Source organism: Rhinichthys klamathensis, unplaced genomic scaffold (assembly GCF_029890125.1).
Source record: "Rhinichthys klamathensis goyatoka isolate OS25496 unplaced genomic scaffold, OSU_Roscu_1.1 h1tg000170l_1, whole genome shotgun sequence".
NCBI lineage: Eukaryota > Metazoa > Chordata > Actinopteri > Cypriniformes > Leuciscidae > Rhinichthys > Rhinichthys klamathensis.
In genome coordinates, this window is record NW_026606701.1 from 573,963 (window position 1) to 593,162 (window position 19,200).

A 19,200-nucleotide genomic window follows, 5' to 3' on the forward strand; every position below is an offset into this window, starting at 1 on the left:
ATTCACCCCTTCACTGTTGTGTGCTTTTTTTCTGGATCGTGGCTGATTTGTAGATTGTACGCACAAAAAAACTCTGTATTTTCACATTTTTGCCAATTTCCCATTCATTTCCTATGCGGGTCCATTTGGACCCGAAGGTCCTGAGTGTGACTATTTTTTTACAACCACTTAGACTATTCAAATCCTGTCCCCAATTTTTTTGGGTGTTCATATACCAAGTACCAACAAAGTCACCAAATTTCGGACCATTCCGATAAAGCTATGATTTAAAAAAAAAAAAAAAAAATTTTTTTAAATGCTTCGGGTCCATTTGGGCCGAACAACCCCAGAGGGTTAACAAAGATGAATCTATATTCTATATTTTATAATATTGTAATTTATACAGTGAACACTATAGTGTTATTTTACATTTTATTATTACATTTCTGTACCTGCATACTGCTAGACCTTACTTTATCTGTAACTTTGTTTTATTGTATTTATGCTTGTAATTAGTATATATTTTCTTATTTTTTACTGACTGTTCACTTGTCTTCAAAAATGTTTGGACGTTATTAGTTAATTGGCATCTGGCACCATTTGGGACTGGGTCTTCTTCACTATATCATCACTGTAAATGTAGGCGACTCTGTTTTAACTTGTTTTTATTTAACTTTTTAATGCACACATAGACCTTTGGCATGTTGTATCATGCAAGTTCAGTGTTAATGTGAAAGGTCCTGCTTTGTTGTTTCACCATCAAGTCTGGCAGCGTTTTAGGGCCAACTGATATGGGTTTTGTGTTATGTGTTTGGAAAGTTATGAACTCACTCATTCCTTCAGAAAACACCTCCCTGTCACAGAGAAATCTGATTCTCCCACATCACAGTGTGGCTGTGTTGTCACCTGCTTGGTTTATGTCATGTTGTCTACTCTTTGCTGCTTATAGAGCAAATTGTGTGTTTCGTACTATCACTATTTCGTGTGTCTACTTCAGTCTCAGGCAATGTGTACGGTAAATATATGCATCACAGAATTTTTTTTCTCAAAGTCATGAAGATTTTCATCAGATTTTTGTTTAACATCCTTTCACATTTTTGCTGTTAGTATCATGTTTAAATGCATTCTTTGGTGGATGACATTTTAAACATACAATGGCTTTTTAAGACTTATTTCATTGCTAGCATTTTATGCAACTCATTTAAATACACGCAATTGAATGATTGTATAGCTTGATGGGAAATTATGTGCAATAAGAACATTTTGGACACATTTTACTTTTGATTTTTGGTAATTTCATCTCAAAACATCTAATATTTCAACCTTGGTAAAAGTTGTATATTTAATCAAAAATATTGAAATAGTTTGAGTATTTCACTCTTTTTTAGATTATCATTGTTTTTAAAATGTTATGATAGATTGTTATATTTTAAGATTCATATTAAAATTTATATTTTAAAAATAGGCCCCTGTGAGATTATTGTTCCCGCAGATGAAGAAACATTAATTTGTGAAAATCGTACAGCCTTTGGTTTTTATTTTGTGCTTTATAGAGACTTACACAGTAGTAACAGTGTTTTGCCATTATTGCTTTTGGCCACCCCTAGAGGGCAGACTTGTAAAGAGATTTAAGGTATGGTCACACACACACACACACACACACACACACACACACACACACACACACACACACACACACACACACACACACACACACACACCTAAGTCTGAACATATTCTTCTCATTCTACTTAAAGCTTATGTAACACTATTCATTTGTTGTTCACTAAATATCAAAGGTGTTTTTTGCCAGAAATGGGTAACACATTTGTAACACTAACATAAAGAGATTGAGAGACTTTTTTGGGTCACTAATAACAATCTATGCACATTTGTTTTGTCTGCTCGCACATTAAGGAACTGAAACTTTACATGGTTTGCTTGACATGTTCACACGGAGCTAAAGGGTGTGAGCACTTCCTGTGAATCATTTGTGCACACTTTATTTTGTTCTGTCTGTCTATGTGAGCAATGAGTCTTATGAACGATTCGAATGAGGTTATATTAGGCCACAGTAGAAACAGAGAACTTCCTGTATGGTGCTGAGGTCATTTCCTCCTCCTGGAGCTCCTCATACCCTCCAGGTGGCACTGTAAATGTTTTGTATTTTGAAAGAAGCTGTTTATTTTGTCTAGAGCCAAATTGTCTTTCACATGAATGATATATTATAATGCAAGCTTTTACAGTTTGAAACAAATACAATATTTATAAATGTGCTACCCTTCAATCGTTAATTTTTTTAATGTTTTTGAAAGAAGTCTCTTATGCTGACCAATGCTGCATTTATTTGATCAAAAATACATTAAAAACCATAATATTATGAAATATTATAATTTAAAATAACTGTTCTATTTTAGTATACTTCCGAATGTTTCATGCTGGTGATCTGTGTGTTATTATATGATAACGTCACTTTGAAAAGGGTTATAATTGTAAAAGTTATTCAAACTATTGTTATTTTTGCATACCAGTGCTCTTCCAAAGAGTCTGTTATGTCAGTGTATTGAAGACACGGTAAGAGTTAGTGTCATTTTTATGACGTCCATTTTCAGCAAAAGCAGCCTGCTTATTTGGATGTTACAATGAGTCAGCGCAAAGGCCTGCCATATGCAAAATGCCTCCCAACAAGAACATTTCCATTGATATTCCTCAGGACACTTTACATTTGTCCAGTCATGTAGAAAACATCTGTATCTTGTATAATTAAATAGCTCTCTTGTATCACTGCATACATTTTCCAGTATGCACTTTATTTGTCCAAATAGTCTTTATATAAGCTTGTTTGTGTTTTTATCAAAGTGAAGTTAGATACGTGTGTATCAACAAAGCAGTCAAGCAGATCAAACATATCACATTAAACTAATTCACCCGCTGCCCTGCTCCAAACTGGAAGTGAAACCAGCAGTCAGTGTGCGTGGGTGTGAGACACTTTGTCTGTTTGACATCATGCCTTCTGAGCTATTTTTTTTATCCTTTTTTTTAGGGGAAATATGTAAGGGAAGTTATAGATAGTGTGTTTGTGTGTGAGAGAGGTGGGGGTGTGAAGAGCAGCTCTAGCTTAAAACCTGATAAAAAAACTTATCAGAGCGCAGCAGCACGCTGAAGAGGCCACCCCTTCTCACTTTTCGTTATGCACTCCCTCACAATCACAGACGGATGGGTCTTCCTCCCTTCCTTCAGAAAGGAGAAACATCAGGGCGTGGTTGGTAGCAGCTGTGTTTTGATTGGCCGCTCTCCCAGGCATACGTTATCTCCCATTGGACGCGTCCTGGCTCCGCCCAGATTATGCACTCTAGCGGAAATGCTCCGCCTACTGTCATCACATCAAAGTGTTCAGTTCATCCTACATGAACAGACAGGTAGTAAGGTTGGTCTCTAGCTGTGTAAAAGCTCAAGTGAACGTTGGGTTTCGTTTTGGGAAGTGCTTACAGCTGGCCTGTGGCATGTGGAATACGGGCAGGTTGAAGAACACAGTGGCTGGATCTACAGGTGCTCGCTTGTGCCTCATTCCAGCTTTTGTCATCTTGGATCTGCCACCAACAGCGTCTGCATTACGACAAGAGATCATATGCACTTCGTCTGGGTTGTTGTGTATATAGATACTTTTAGTTTAAACTTACAAGACAAAGAGGAACCTGCAGTGAAGTCAGAGTTTGACAAGCTGTGGTTTTGCCTGGGTGGAGACATTCTGCAGTTGTCTGTCCAGTCACAGACGGCCTGATTTCTCAGAGGTGATGGTGGGTGGCAGGGCCGTCACTGTGCACCCGCACAGGCGCCTGGAGTGAAAGTGTCACAGTGCAAACATGGAATTCCTCAAGAGCCTCGTTCCCACGGTCATCTCCGGGGACGGCGGGCTGCAGGCAACGGACACGGGGGGAGTGTGGCCGAGGGAGACCGGCCCTCGCTTGCTGAGGATGAAACGGCTGGTTTCGCAGACCAATGAAGAGGATCAAGACGGATCCAGTCCAACCAGCCGACCGGCTGTCCGTCTTCAACGACATCGTGCCAAAGGTACCAACAAGAAAGATGAAGGGATGGGTATTCAAACATGATTTTAACTCTAGTAAAGAGAGGACTGTTTGATTAGGAGGTGTGTGCGAGGTGTGTGCGAGGTGTGTGCGAGGTGTGTGCGAGGTGTGTGTGTGTTTGCACTTTTTGTTTATAGTTGGACTCTGATATAAGATTAATCGCAGACAAGAGAGAACAAGCAAATACTTTGTGTAACAGAACCATTTGCAAAGTCTTTAGTTGCTCATCGGGTAGTCTAAAGTGAGAATTATTCTAATATAAGAGTTACTACAGAAATCTAATAGAATCAGAACCATTTTAAACATTACAAATGCATAAAGCATGTAGTATACTGCCCCTAATCTCCCAATCATCATTTTTTTGCATCCATATTGATCTGAAGCAGGGAGCTCTGGGTAATTGAGTGTTTAGATTTCATCACTGAATTATTTCATAATTTCATCACACTGACTTTATTGGGACCAAAACAGGGTGGTAATAAGAAATGTTTGAGCACCAAAGCAGCATATTAGAATGATGCCAAAGCTGAATTTTTAGTGTCACATGATCCTACTACAGACATCAGACACACTTAAAAAAAAAAAAAATTATTCAAAATAGAAAAGTTATTTTAAATTGTAATAATATTTCACAATGTTGCTTGTAAAAAATCTTACTGACCCCAAACTTTTGAACAGTAGAAAATGTAGACTAGGATTGATTTCAAGGTGTTGCTAACTGGAGAAATAGTGCATTTTAGGGATGGGCATTTTTTATTTCAGGTAGTTATCGATAATGAAATTTTGTTGACAAATAGAAAATTACATAAAACACTGTTATGAAAATTTGTTGACATAGAAAGTTACATAAAAATGTCTATCAAAATATTAAAATAAGACTAGAAATATAACACTGCTAGATTATCACTAATGCATCAAAGAAAGAAAAAAACAACTGAGATGAAGCTGAAGAGTGAATGAACACCAGTAAACTGAAGCATTATATGACACGTCATATTAATCATTAATCTTGTTGGCGTTACATTTGAGCTGAAAGTGAATGAACACCGGTAAACTGAAGCGCTTTGCTAGCAGGTTAATAAACTCAACCACATGCATCCTAAATGAGATTAATCCGATATATACAACATACAAGTAATATTATTCTTCAAATTTCAAAGCTTTCAAATCCATAGTTTCACTTTATTTCACCGGTCTGGATGGCATGCTGTCGTAACGCTAACCAATCAGACCTCAGATACCGCCCAAAATGCCACAATAAAAATTTAGGAAAAAAAGAAGTGTATTTTTTAAAGTCACAGCCATCATCATTTTCATGACCGATCATCGCGCTGTCACATCAAAATTGACCTTTGAAGTGCCCGGTCTTGTTATAAATGATTCATTGTTGCGTACTATTCCAAAGAAATAATGACTAAGTTTTCATCAAAATTTCCACCAACCATCATGTCATATATATAGACCACTTTTCATGATCCTTTCATCTGCTCAAATCCCAATGGAGAAAGTCACACCCTATCTTTGTTCCAGTCCCATATACTGTTTAATTTGGAAATCTATCAGATTATGAACTAAAATTGCCAGTGTTGTTTTATTTTGACATTTTGAACTATGTAGACTGATTTACTAGAAGAGAAATCAAGGTTGACCCTAGACTGGGCCTGTGTGAAAGGGAAGTCGTTCCTTCTGTGAAGAGAGACTAATTGCCCTACCGTGCTGCATTTAATCAGGGAAGACAGTGTTTGTTTATGTGCTTATAACTTTGCTGTAGGAAGCAGATGAATGCATTTGCGACCATAAATGTATTGAAACACGACTCCCGTACAGGGTTATATGGGGATACATGAGGATCTTTGTGTGTCATTCATGGCTGATCCAACTACGACCACTCTTCTTGGTATGTCAGCTCCTTGGTTACAGGAAAACAGTGTGGGGAGTGTGAAGTTGCATCACTGCATGTGACACTGCATTCAAAATGCAAATTGACCACCACGCATTCAAATATGGTGGAGAACACCAGTTCAAACTGGACCAAAAGAGTTTTTTTTCTGAATCCTTCGAAGGCTGAGATTCTCTTAGTGTGTGTTGATAAGTGAAAATACACATGTAGTAGTCCGTGTGTGTGGATGTCTCTTTGCACATCAGAGCTGCATCTATTTGATCAAAAATACAGTAAAACCGTTATACTGTGAAGTATCATAAAATTAGTTTAACAACTTTTTTCTATTTTAATATATTGTAAAATGTAATTTATTCCTGTGATGACAAAGCAGCCATTACTCCAGTCTTCAGTGTTATGCTAAGATGCTGATTTGCTGCTCAAGATTTTTTTTTTTTATTATAAATGTTGAAATAATGTTGTGCTGCTAATTTTTTTGTGGAAACTTTGATACATTTTCTGATGAATAGAAATTTTAAAAGAACAGCATTTATTTGAAATCGAAATCCTTTGTAACATAATTATAAATGTCTTTAATGTCACTTTTGTTCAATTTAATGCATCCTTGCAGGATAAAAGTTTTAATTTCTTAAAAGAAAAAGAAAAGGAAGCTTACTGGCCCCAAACTTTAACAATGTATGATATACATTGTCTGCAAAAGTGGTTTAAAATTGTACAATTTACAGTAATTTACATTTTTAATAAATTAATGCAACAGAACACCAGTTAAAATAACTAAACCATAAATAAACAACAGGTTGGCTGGCTATTTTCTTTTTTTATTGTAAATAAACAGATGTTCTATAAATACATAATTGAGTTGCATTTAGGATTTAATGTTTCATTTTGGTGATTTAAAACTTAAATTGAATGTTTAACAATGATTATTGTTTTAATCATAATTCACTCCCCTTCTGTGGCTCTGCATTTGATTGACAGGCACACACACACACACACACTTACAAGTATTCGCAGTTTAATGATGAATGCAGTATTTAATCACTTGCTGTCAGGATGAGCTGTTTTGAAAATTAGTATGCCAGTTCTCTGCACAGCGCAAAGTCCTGATAATTGATAATGAAATGGTTGTTCTTGTCGATAGTTTTCATTAAATTAGTTGTTACACAAACAGCTCTCATTATACCTAAACTCTGTAGGCCTTAAATAGACATTTTAAACTCTCATATTTATCTGATTGTTTTAATTATTTAACAGTTTTCCTTTGCAGTAACTAATAATAGATTTACAAATAATCAACCATATCCTACCCTAAAGGAGGCATATTCTTTGATTTGTTTCTGAATGGATATTGAATGAGTCAGCATTACCATTTATGTTTCTTTGGTTTAGCAGGAACATTTTTCTGTTTGGTTGGGTAGTCCCGTCCCCAGCTCAACCTGTTTCTTCACCTGTAAGGCAGCTTTACATACACAAACACACCTGCTCTGTTCACTGCTGCTGCTAATATTATAGGTGTTTTGATGGTGCCTCTGTTTATTGTGTTTGTGCTCTGGATGTTGCTGCATGCACACGAGCCATATGCAGGAAGAGGAAGGATATGGCGACTCTGCAGTATGTTATGGGTCTAATATTGGTCCTCAAGGGCTTTTCAGGCCAGGGTTAGAATCAGTGATCACACACTCAAACAGACACAGCAGTGCTCCATATACACTCAACGGCCACTTTATTAGGTACACCTGTCCAACTGCTCGTTAACACTTAATTTCTAAGCAGCCAATCACATGGCGGCAACTCAGTGCATTTAGGCATGTAGACATGGTCAAGACAATATCCTGCAGTTCAAACCGAGCATCAGTATGGGGAAGAAAGTTGATTTGAGTGACTTTGAACGTGGCATGATTGTTGGTGCCAGAAGGGCTGGTCTGAGTATTTCAGAAACTGCTAATCTACTGGGATTTTCACGCACAACCATCTCTAGGGTTTACAGAGAATGGTCCGAAAAAGAAAAAACATCCAGTGAGCGGCAGTTCTGTGGGCGGAAATGCCTTGTTGATGCCAGAGGTCAGAGGAGAATGGCCAGACTGGTTCGAGCTGATAGAAGGGCAACAGTGACTGAAATAACCACTCGTTACAACCGAGGTATGCAGCAAAGCATTTGTGAAGCCACAACACGCACAACCTTGAGGCGGATGGGCTACAACAGCAGAAGACTCCACCGGGTACCACTCATCTCCACTACAAATAGGAAAAAGAGGCTACAATTTGCAAGAGCTCACCAAAATTGAACAGTTGAAGACTGGAAAAATGTTGCCTGGTCTGATGAGTCTCGATTTCTGTTGAGACATTCAGATGTTAGAGTCAGAATTTGGCGTAAACAGAATGAGAACATGGAACCATCATGCCTTGTTACCACTGTGCAGGCTGGTGGTGGTGGTGTAATGGTGTGGGGGATGTTTTCCTGGCACACTTTAGGCCCCTTAGTGCCAATTGGGCATCGTTTAAATGCCACGGCCTACCTGAGCATTGTTTCTGACCATGTCCATCCCTTTATGGCCACCATGTACCCATCCTCTGATGGCTACTTCCACCATGTCACAAAGCTCTAATCATTTCAAATTGGTTTCTTGAACATGACAATGAGTTCACTGTACTAAAATGGCCTCCACAGTCACCAGATCTCAACCCAATAGAACATCTTTGGGATGTGGTGGAACGGGAGATTCGCATCATGGATGTGCAGCCGACAAATCTGCGGCAACTGTGTGATGCCATCATGTCAATATGGACCAAACTCCCTGAGGAATGCTTCCAGCACCTTGTTGAATCTATGCCACGAAGAATTGAGGCAGTTCTGAAGGCAAAAGGGGGTCCAACCCGTTACTAGCATGGGGTACCTAATAAAGTGGCCGGTGAGTGTATATATAAATATATATCTCAAAACAGTCAACACTTCTCTTCATTAAACTGCAATGGAAGTTTGTCTTGGAAAAATGAGTGCTCTTGTGCATGTGGTGTTTACTTTCAGGCAGCATGCGATTCATAATCAGGACTGGACGAGCGGAAATGCAAGTTAAAAACAGGCCACACAACAATTCATAAAGTTAACCAGGGTAGAATTGTATTTATCTCCCTCCTTTCTTTTTCTCTTTAACTCTTCATTCATTCTGTTTCTTTGTTTTATTTGTTTGTTCATTGCTGCTTTATTTCTTTCATTTTCTCATTCATTTTCATTTTAACTTTTCCTTTATATTGTTCTTTCACTTTAGTTTAACTTTTTCATTTTCTTAGATTTCTTGTTGTTTGCTTTTTCTTTTGCTCCTATTGTTCACCCTCTTTCATTCTGTTGCAGTTTTCATTCTTGTTCATTCACTCTTTCACTCTCATTTTTTGTTCACTCTTTTACTCCTTTTATTTACCCTTTCAATCGATCCCTCATCAATCTTTTTTTTTTGCTTTATTTTGTTTGTAAGTTCATTTTCTGCTAGGGATCCTCCGATTGATCGGCCACAGATCAATATCGGACGATAATCCCGAACTATGTTGCATAATTTTCCTGTTATCACTGTAAAGCTGCTTTGAAACAATCTGTATTGTAAAAAGCGCTGTATAAATAAAGGTGACTTGACTTGACTTGACTGGTTCTGAGTCAGCACACACACCTGGAACGCACACACATATCCTTACCATTCATTGGGGCTTTTGCATCGGAGGAACCTTTTGATAGTTCCTAGAAGTAATGGTGGAAGTACCCGCTTTTTGGCTTGTTTGCACCGCAGGAACTGGGAATGATTTTAGCTCTTGTAATGCCTTTTGAGGGAACTAAATTAGCTCCTACTTCAGAGTAGGGTTTAACCCAGCTCTATAGGAACTACCAGTGACGTTAGTGTACGCTGATTGGCCAAACGCACGCAAAACACCAGCACCCGTGTGTAGACACACAGATTATAGCCTATATATTTACTCCACAAACTAACTCTATGAACATGGAAAACGGTGATAGATGGACCTCTCAACCATTACGCTGAGGAGAAAATCCAATGCGAATTTGAGGAGACCAAGCAACACTGGAAATCTGCCACACAGCAAACGCTAATACTTTTTCATATCTTTATATCTTTGTTTAACAGTTCTATCTAATAAGGTATTAGACAGGACTGTTTGACAGATCGTAAATTAATGAAGACGGAGAATGGTAGCGCTGTGTGTTCAGGCTCTGGCATTCTCAGCGCCGTCAAAATAAATGTCTGCCGTGTCGTCAAAATAAAAGTCACAACAAGCGTGGCTTACGACACTTTAGAGTTCCTACTGGCGGTGCGAATACAACCAGGAAAATGGGAACATTTTCCTAGGTTCCTAGGGGACTTTTAGCTCTTGGGGAACCACCCTGGTGGCTAGTTCCTGTTCCTATAGCAACCTGATGCGAAAGCACCTCATGTTAATCAAACAGTCTCTCATTGCTCTTTTGTGAAGATTTTGCACTGTTTTTGTACATTTGAATACTTTATACATTTTATGTTGTATTTCTAATTCTAGTGCTTGAAGTTTAGCGCTCAAGTGTTGATGGTGAGCGACTATTTAGTACAGCCGCCGCATATATTTGGGATGAAAAGAGGAATACTCTCCCAAAATGCAGAAAAGCTTGAATTTATAAAGAGAATCCTCCTGCCTTACCTACTTAATTAGGACGTAGGAAGGAAGGAGACAAATACTCAGCACTTGCTGAGCACTTCCTCAGCCACATATTGGACAGTGTTTATACACCTTATGTGTTGTGTTTAGTTTGATATTACGTCTTGTAGGTTCTTTAATAAGCTAGAGTATCCAAATATGCATAGTTTTGCATAAGCCCTGTTTTTAAAGGCCTATTAAAATGTTCATTGCAAAATTAATATTTGTTGTGCTTTAATTTATTCTCAATTAAAGCAACCATCTATAGCATTACTGTAAATAATGTCTGTGGTATTACTTATCTGGAAAAAAACACACTGCATGACATTCAACAGAGAACTTAATTATTACTTGGTATATAAAGCTTGAATGACCGGGATCGCTATCGACCGATCATGATGACAAAAAATCGGTATCGGCTGCAAAAAATCTCAGGCATCCCTATTTGCTGCTTTATTTCTTCTTTTCCATCTCACATTCTATTTTACGTCTCTAACTTTTCATTTTGATGGTTTGTTCATTCCTTTTTTCTTTTCTTTTTTCTCGTTCGTTTCACATTTGTTTGATTTCTCTTATGCTCCCTTTCATTTGGTTGTTCATGCTTTCGTTTCGCTGCCATCTGTTTGTTCACTCTTCCCTTCTTTCATATGCTCCCCTTTCACTCCTTTGTTATTTTGGTTGCTTTCGTTTTATTCATTGTTGCTTTATTTCTTTAATTTTCTTGTTTTACTTTTGCTCATTCTGTCCTTCATTTGTTCCTACTTTCTTTTTTGCATTCTTTCCTTCAGACTCATCCGTTTGGTCCCACCTGTTGTTATTTTTTCTCTTCTTCGTTCTTTCTTTTTTGTATGCCTCTCTTGTCGTCTTTTCCTCCTTCCTTTTGTTTCTTTTTGTTTGTTCTTTCCTTCTCTCTCATGACTCGGCATTCTCGGTTTAGCCGTGTTTTGTCAGTTTTTGGGATGGAGGGTGTTAAAGAGATCTGCGGCTGATGTGTGTGAGTGTCTCTGCTGACTCAGAGGTGTGATCAGTGGAAATGTTAGGCTAGCACGCCCACTGTCCCTCTCTCTTTCTTTCTCTCTGAACACACTGGGTTTCACCACTTTGCAATAATTTCTCTTTCTCTGCGGAGTGTGTGTTTGTTGCGTTGGTGCTGACAGGTGCGCTTGTTCTTGGCAAGGTGTGCAGTGTACTGCGGTCTCTAGCTTGCACTGCTGCTGATGGTGTTGTGATTCAGCTGAAATGTTTTCGTTTGGGAACGACTCCTGAACACCTAGCTTTGTTTTTTTTTATTCCTCTTGTTACCTTTTAAGTTTTGAAGCTATATTAGTTTATATAGCCTATTTAAAATAATTTTCATGCAATTGTTATAATTCATTTTTTAAATGTGTAATTATTTTAAAGAGTACTTATCGTTACATAATGAAATAAAAAATATATATTTGTTAAAAAATAAACATATTAAATCGCAATCGGAATATTGAAAAAAAAAATATTGCAATTAAATTATTTTCCAAAATCGTTCAGCCCTATTTCGGTCTCAGTGTGCAAGGACCTTAAGAGCTTGTGATTAAACCTCGTAACTCAAATAATTCCTAAAACTGTTTGGAAAACCTCATACAGTAGCTCCACCTGCCTTAATTGTAAATTAAGTCCTGCACACGTCTTGGAAGACTTGAATAAAGACAGCGCTTTCTTTATTCAAAAGACGATGTGTAAGGCTAATGTTTTATGCATTTGAGGAGCGGAGAAAAGTTGTCTTAGTCTGGTATTTGCCGTCTAGTCATTGCCAATACAGCATCATAACACATAGCCATAACACTTCGTCTTTAAAACAAGCTTTTTGCCAAATATATTAAATGGCAGTAAAAGCAGAGCGCCCACATAGCTGCAATAACCTTTGTAAACTGTATATTGATGATAACTTAATGTGATGCACTTACTGCAATTCGCTGGTGAAAAACCTCGTAACTCCATTTGAGCTTGATTTTGGAAAAATTTTAATAATATAACGACACAACGTGTCTGACCGTACATAAAGCCACAATGCTAACTTTGACAACAAGGCTTTTAATCATTTAAACTGTTTTTTTTTAAATTTCTTCTATAGTAGCAGTTGTACACTAACCTGCAATTTTCGCTGGTTTCAAAACAACATATTTAAATTTGGTGTCTATCCTAAGTAAATTACTCAGATGGACACCTTACAATTTATACAAATTTAATAACACAAGATCAATTTAAACATCTGAACCTTGGATTGTTCCTTACAGGAATTGTACTGTTTGCCAAGGGAATCATTTCACCTAGTAACCCGACATAAACTTGTTAAGATCTTTAACAAGGAAATGTCTCAGAAGATAAGAATGCGGTAGGTTCAAGTTTGTGCTGTAGCTTTTCTGCACAGCTGTCTTTTCTTTGTTGTCTGCACTTAGCATCATGGGAAATGCAGTTTTACACAAGGGAGCCTGCTTTGCACTGTCCACTAAAATCTTCAGAAAATTGTATAACCTCAGATTGAATGACTGATTGTATTGATCAGTCTTTTTTTTTCTCTATCACTCACCCTCTCTCCACCTTGTTTGGCTTTCCTTTTCCCTATGCTGGGTGCTGTAATTCACAGTACAGGAAATGCACTCTCACTGTGGCCTCATGGGATTGAATGGCCTTCACAGACTGTCTGTCTGTCAGTGTATGCCCTGCTCACTATCCAAAAGCACTTACTGTCTGTGCTCTCCTGAAACATCAGCAGTCGATCTCTGAACAGAGTGCCTGTTTTATCTTCCCATTCTGCATTCGATTTAAATGATGAATTTTGCTGATCTGGAGCAGAATCTGGTTTAGATCCTGTAAGTCTGGGATTGGGTTTGAGGTGATGAGTTTCTGATCTGGATCAGAATATGGTGTATCTGCACAAATAATCATTAAAAGATGGTGATCTCAATTCAAACACCCACATGATCTTATTCCTTAATGAAGATGATTCTGCTATATCTATTACAACAATGACAAATCACACTGGAACATTCAAATATGCGTTTGTGCTGCCGCAGAGAGAGCTGTTATGTGTAAGTATATATACTATGGTGATGTGTGTTACAAACATTCAAATTATCATAGAAGTACTGGGATAAAAGTTTGCAGTTTATTCTAACTGATGTCTACGGTAATGGTCAAAATAGAGCAAATCAGCTTTTGAAAGTAACTTGACACTTCAAATTAGGGCTGGGCGATAAACGCTATCATATCGAGATTGCGCTAAAATATATGTCATAACGTTTTTTTCTCTAAATGGATTAATCTGACAGCCTATCACACAACAGAAATAAACGCAATAACAGCCAGTCAGTGCATGTCGCTAATAAGAAATTTCTGCGTGTCTCTGTGTGAATGAGCGGCGGCGCTGTTTCGTCTGATACACAAACTTGCACACGTGACGCTCAAGGTGTTTTCAGCATCTGCCAACTCAATATATGAGCACATGAACACATGAGCTTCATCTCCAGAGCTGCATTGAGTCACTTCACAAGCTTTTCACCTTTTTATTTGAGAAAAACTACCGTCAAATAGGCCTACACACTGAAACGGAAACTAAAATAAGCTTTCCTGTAGCTCAAACAGTAGAGCGTTGGCGCTTGCAACGGCACGGTCATGGGTTTGATTCCCAGGGAAAGCAAGAACTGATAGGAATGTAAATGTGTACTTTGAAATGCAATGTAAGTCGCTCTGGATAAAAGCGTCTGCCAAATGCATTAATGTAAAAATGTAAAACTGAAAGTTCTTCATGACAAACCGTCAAAATAAAAGTTTGGTTTAACTTCAAGAAATTATTACAGTCAGGAATATATCACTACTGTATAATAAAATGTACTTCTCAAAGTAATAATATTATTATTTCTAAGGAAAATCATGCAACCAAGATATTTTTTCATCCATGTTTTAAATTTATAGTTATGTTGTGCAATATCTTATTTGACAAAAAAATATAATGCAATGTTTTGTAAATTAATTGTTATATTTTCATTTTATTAAATTTTAAAATCATAAAACACATATGGTTTTAGTTACTGTTCAACTGGAATGGGGTTTGAGTATATTTCTGATCTAGATCAGAATCTGGTTTAGTTTAGGTAAACCTGGAATGGGGTTTGAGTTTGTCTTTCTGATCTGGATCAGAAACTACTTCAGCTATTGTAAATATAAGGTTTGAACGTGTTTCTGATCTGAATTAGAACCAGATTTGGATTAGAATCTGGTTTAGTTACTGTATGTCTAGGGTTGGTTTGAATTGATATGTTTATGATCTTGATCAGAAGAGTTGTTTGATTCTGCATGCTTTTCCTGTATATTAAAGTACTTGGTAAGAGTCGCACCCTGTGTTGACAATAGATTCCTGCTGTGTTGAGCAGGATCCTACTGTTTACCCTAAACTGTGTGTTTGTTTGAGAGAGAAATGGCAGTCTTTGGCCATCATGTGATTCTGGACTGACTTATTTTACTGGGTGTGGTGCATGCGGGAACAGCCAGTTTGCAAACCTAGCTTACACAAAAGTGAAGAAGAGATACACTGCTTTGTTAGTGCAGAGGGACAAAAACAAGATCGTATTAGTTGTAAAAAGTTTTTTCTTAAATGCCATGCATAATTCTTGTTGCATTGCCGTGTTCTGCCATCGTTCACCTGTTCCCAGATCAGTGCATGAGATGGACAGTGAGGTAACTTTCACATTAAGTTTTTAAAACTAACATTTCGATCCGTTTTTTCCTGACTAACAGCACAGCAGATTAAAGACCTGTCTATAAGATTGTGTGGAAATGCAAAACTTTTGCTTTCTTACTGATTATATGAAATCTTTCACTCATTCAGCCAGCATATTGGAGCAGTTCTGATCAGTGAATCCATGAGCGTAACTGCATAAAATGTGTTTATTTATGCATGTGCGTATGTTTATGTTTGTGTGAGAGTGGAAACCCTGCGCTGCAGTCACAATATGGCCTTTTGTACCCAGGGTTTGTTTACAATGCTGCCAGTCAAGTGATGGAAAGAGCGGGTGAAGGAGACAGACAGAGAGAAAGAGAGATGGGGGAGGGAGAGAAAGAGAGATTGTGAGTGATGGTATCAGTGGAATCTGTTTGTGTGCACTCTTTAATCTGGTCTCAGGCCTCTGGTCAGATGATGTCATGCACTAAAGTCTTTTGTGATCGGAGGTGACGGGGCTTTGGAGATGGAGGACTGTTTTTTGTTTTGTTTTTACTGGGTATCGCCAACTACCCTACATTACCTTTACACATTGTGATATTAATAACACAGTTCAGTACAGCTGTATCATAATGGGGTCATGTTGTCTTTTTTCATATCTGGGTTCAATTTCAGTCTGTTTTCATGCTGTTTATTTTTATTTTTTCACTGTTGTCCTGTATGGCACATCATAGAAGTGGTTCTGAGAAATTCCGGTTGCAGAGTTTCTGTTTATAGATGACCTTATTCTTCATTGAACCATTCTTGAATGGATCTAATTTTCTATTCAGAGTTCTAAAAAAGATCCATGTAATATATGCATTATTTAATATTATTATTTTTGTAATGTAATTTCATAGGTTTGAAATATCCCCTGAATGCTTCATGTGGATTTCTGCCTTTCTAGACGGTTGATTGCCGCTAATTGAGTGATATAACTAAAAAATATATTTTTTTAATTATTATATTTGATGTATATCTCAATATTTCAACAAAACAGCCAAGTAGATTCAAGATGTTTACTGCAGTGGTATTTTAGCATTATTTATATTCTATTATGGTATTTGTTGCTATTTAAGTTAGCTTTCATTTTTACATTTTCATTTTTCATTTTAATTTTTTTTTTAAGTTTTAGTCATTTTGTAATGTGCATTTGACATTTTTTAGTTTCTGTTTTTTTTATATTTCTATTCAGCTTTTATTTTATATTTTATATTATTTTACTTTAACTTAAACTTATTTTATTTCACTTTTTTATCTGTTATATTTTTTATGTCAGCTTTTATTTCGATTCATGAAAATGATTTATTATAGTTTTAGCTTGTTAGTTAGCTAAAACAATACTTAGTTAACAATAACAACCCTGGTTCCATGTTGTTGGAGAGGATAGATGTTTCACTTATCATTTTCATTTTATATCCACTAATATAACAATAAACAGTGTTATTATGTTTATTTTGCACTTAAACATTTGAATAATAGTATGAAAAATGAACGATACATTGACACATGGAGACATTTTAAGGTGATGCAAAGTAATTGTTGAATCAGAGTTTTGCATTGATTCATTAGTTGGGTTTCCATCCAAACGTGAAGCGAATCTTTTCAAAGTTCTCATTAAAAAAACTAAACAAACAAATGCGAATTAGGTGCGTTTCCATGAAGTTGTTTAAGCGGATGACGGTGGTATTTTGGAGGTTGTAGTAACATTTTACTCACAACCTTTGGCTATGACATTTCATAGTGTCAGAGCCATTTGAAAAGTTATGCAACATTATTGACACCATCAGCGGAAACAGCCGATTAGTCACTTGCGTCTGATGTTCGCTACGTCAGAATTTATTCTGCAAATGCGTTTCCATCTCCCATTATTCGCATTATAACTCTTTTCGCACAAGTCAAAAACCACCTCAAGCGAGAGTAAAAACATTTTTGCGAATCGTTTCTGATGCAATACTATAAAATACACATAAAAACAGGGTGATTAAAACATAGCTATTGAAATTGTTTAAACTAATTCACAAAAATGTATCACTCAACTTTTTTTTTTTTTTTTTTTTTTTGCTACTGAAATTTAAATCGGAGATGCTCGTAAAAACCTCTGTCTTAACACACTTATACTCATGAGTCATGAAAAATAATCTCATTTAAATTCGACCAAAATGGCCTCATAAACAACTCATGGAAAGCATTGCAATTTTCACTGTGTTGCATAATAATTTTATATTGGCACCAAAATCAATGTGAGTATATTGTGAGAATTTAGTATATCGCCCAGCTCAGGTAGCAGTGCAAAAACAAGGCAGTCAAATTTGTCCATCATACTATGTTTTTTTTTTATGCAAGATGTGTCTTTGTGAAGGTATGATTAGCTTATTCTATCAGGGTGCGAGTCCGCTCTGTGTTTCTGATCTCTCAGCGCTGCTCTGTCATTCTTCAATTAATAGACCCGGACTGCCGCACCCTCTTCTGCAAGCAGGGCATCGGTTACCTCATAGGTCAGGCATCACTCACTCCAGCTGTGTGTGTGGATGTCAGTGCGTCAATGTAAATTGCAGGGGTACGATTTTTCCAAACATTTACCCGCCTGCGTAATGTATACTTTTTGAGCTTGGGGGAAAATTACAGTATTTTTAGACAAGCAGTTTCCTTTTTGGAGTGTGTGCGTGTGTGTGTGTGCATCTGAGAATTATTGTAAAAGTGCCCAGTCTTTTTGTGAATAAAGGAACCTCCTTAAAGTCCCTGTAAAGTGAAAATTAAGTTTATCACACCACAGAAAAATGTGTTATTAGCCACCAAGCCAAATTTGAATGATAAAAAAAGCCGCCAAGTAAATAAAATAAGCTATCAAAATCTTGAAAAAATGAGCAGTTTTCTCTGCTCTCAAACCCTGGGGGCGTGTCTGCTGGCCGGCTGAAACCACGGGAGGATGAATTCACCAGTAACAGCGGATTATCAGTGAATCCCAGTTGTCTCTGACGAAAGTTGATAAAACTATCCTGTGTAAAATGATCACTACAGAGGCGGCTGTTGGTGGTGATCCTCAGCTCTCCATCAAGGTGGCTCTTCACAAAATGAATCCACCTCTTCTTGATATGATCGTTTTTCGGTATTTCTAACATTTATAATGTGTTTAGTTTTTTTTAATTACCTTTACAGGGCCTTTAAGCATGGTTTCCCTAACAGGGGTTCGCGGGGGAACTGCAGGGGATTTGTTGAAAAGCTAATAATTAATTAAACCAAATTTAACATGAACAAATGGCCAATATATTCCACCAAAATAGAAGCTTGATGGTTTGAAAGTGATGAACGTCTAATGTCTCATCCGAAGCATGCTGCTTTATGACAGTATAGTGTCTCCATCAATATACTGGGGCTTTGGGACCCACACATACCACAGGGTGAGCACCCTCTGCTGGCCTCTCTAACACCTCTTCCTGCAGCAACCTAGTTTTCCAAGGTCTCTCCATCAAGGTACTGACCAGGCTCAACCCTGCTTAGCTTTAGTGGGCAACCTAAATAAATACATCATTAAGAAAACATGTTTGTTAAAAAAGGGCAATATTTTTACTTGCATGTCATGTGACCCTTAACCAGCATCAGCGAATATGTCATTTATTGAAATTCGGCTTCCAGGCACCATAACACCATGTCTTTATCTAAAACAAAGTAAAGCAAGCTGTAGAGATTGCCAAACAAAAATGTTAATTGATGGTGGGTTGAAGGATTGTTAGTAGACATTGACTGTGCCTTGTTTCCTTCCATATACTGCTTTCAGCCGTAGTGTTTGAGTCAGTGATACTTACATCACCTCTGTCTCACACACCACCTCT

At 37.3% G+C, this 19,200-nt stretch overlaps 1 protein-coding gene across 5 annotated transcripts in view; it reads left to right on the plus strand.

The window, feature by feature from the left end:
* The window catches only part of fryl (furry homolog, like), a 144,129-nt gene that overhangs the window by 46,552 nt on the left and 78,377 nt on the right, over positions 1-19,200 (plus strand). For 3 of the 5 annotated variants that reach the window (XM_056259815.1, XM_056259816.1, XM_056259817.1), the window contains exon 1: positions 3,443-4,050. The exons of 1 other annotated variant lie outside the window; for it this stretch is intronic. In XM_056259815.1, coding sequence (XP_056115790.1) covers positions 3,843-4,050 — 208 coding nt within the window. In that variant the 5' untranslated portion in view covers positions 3,443-3,842. Of the gene's footprint in view, positions 1-3,442; positions 4,051-19,200 lie in introns of those variants that run through there. One more of the 5 variants, XM_056259818.1, reaches the window with a different exon arrangement.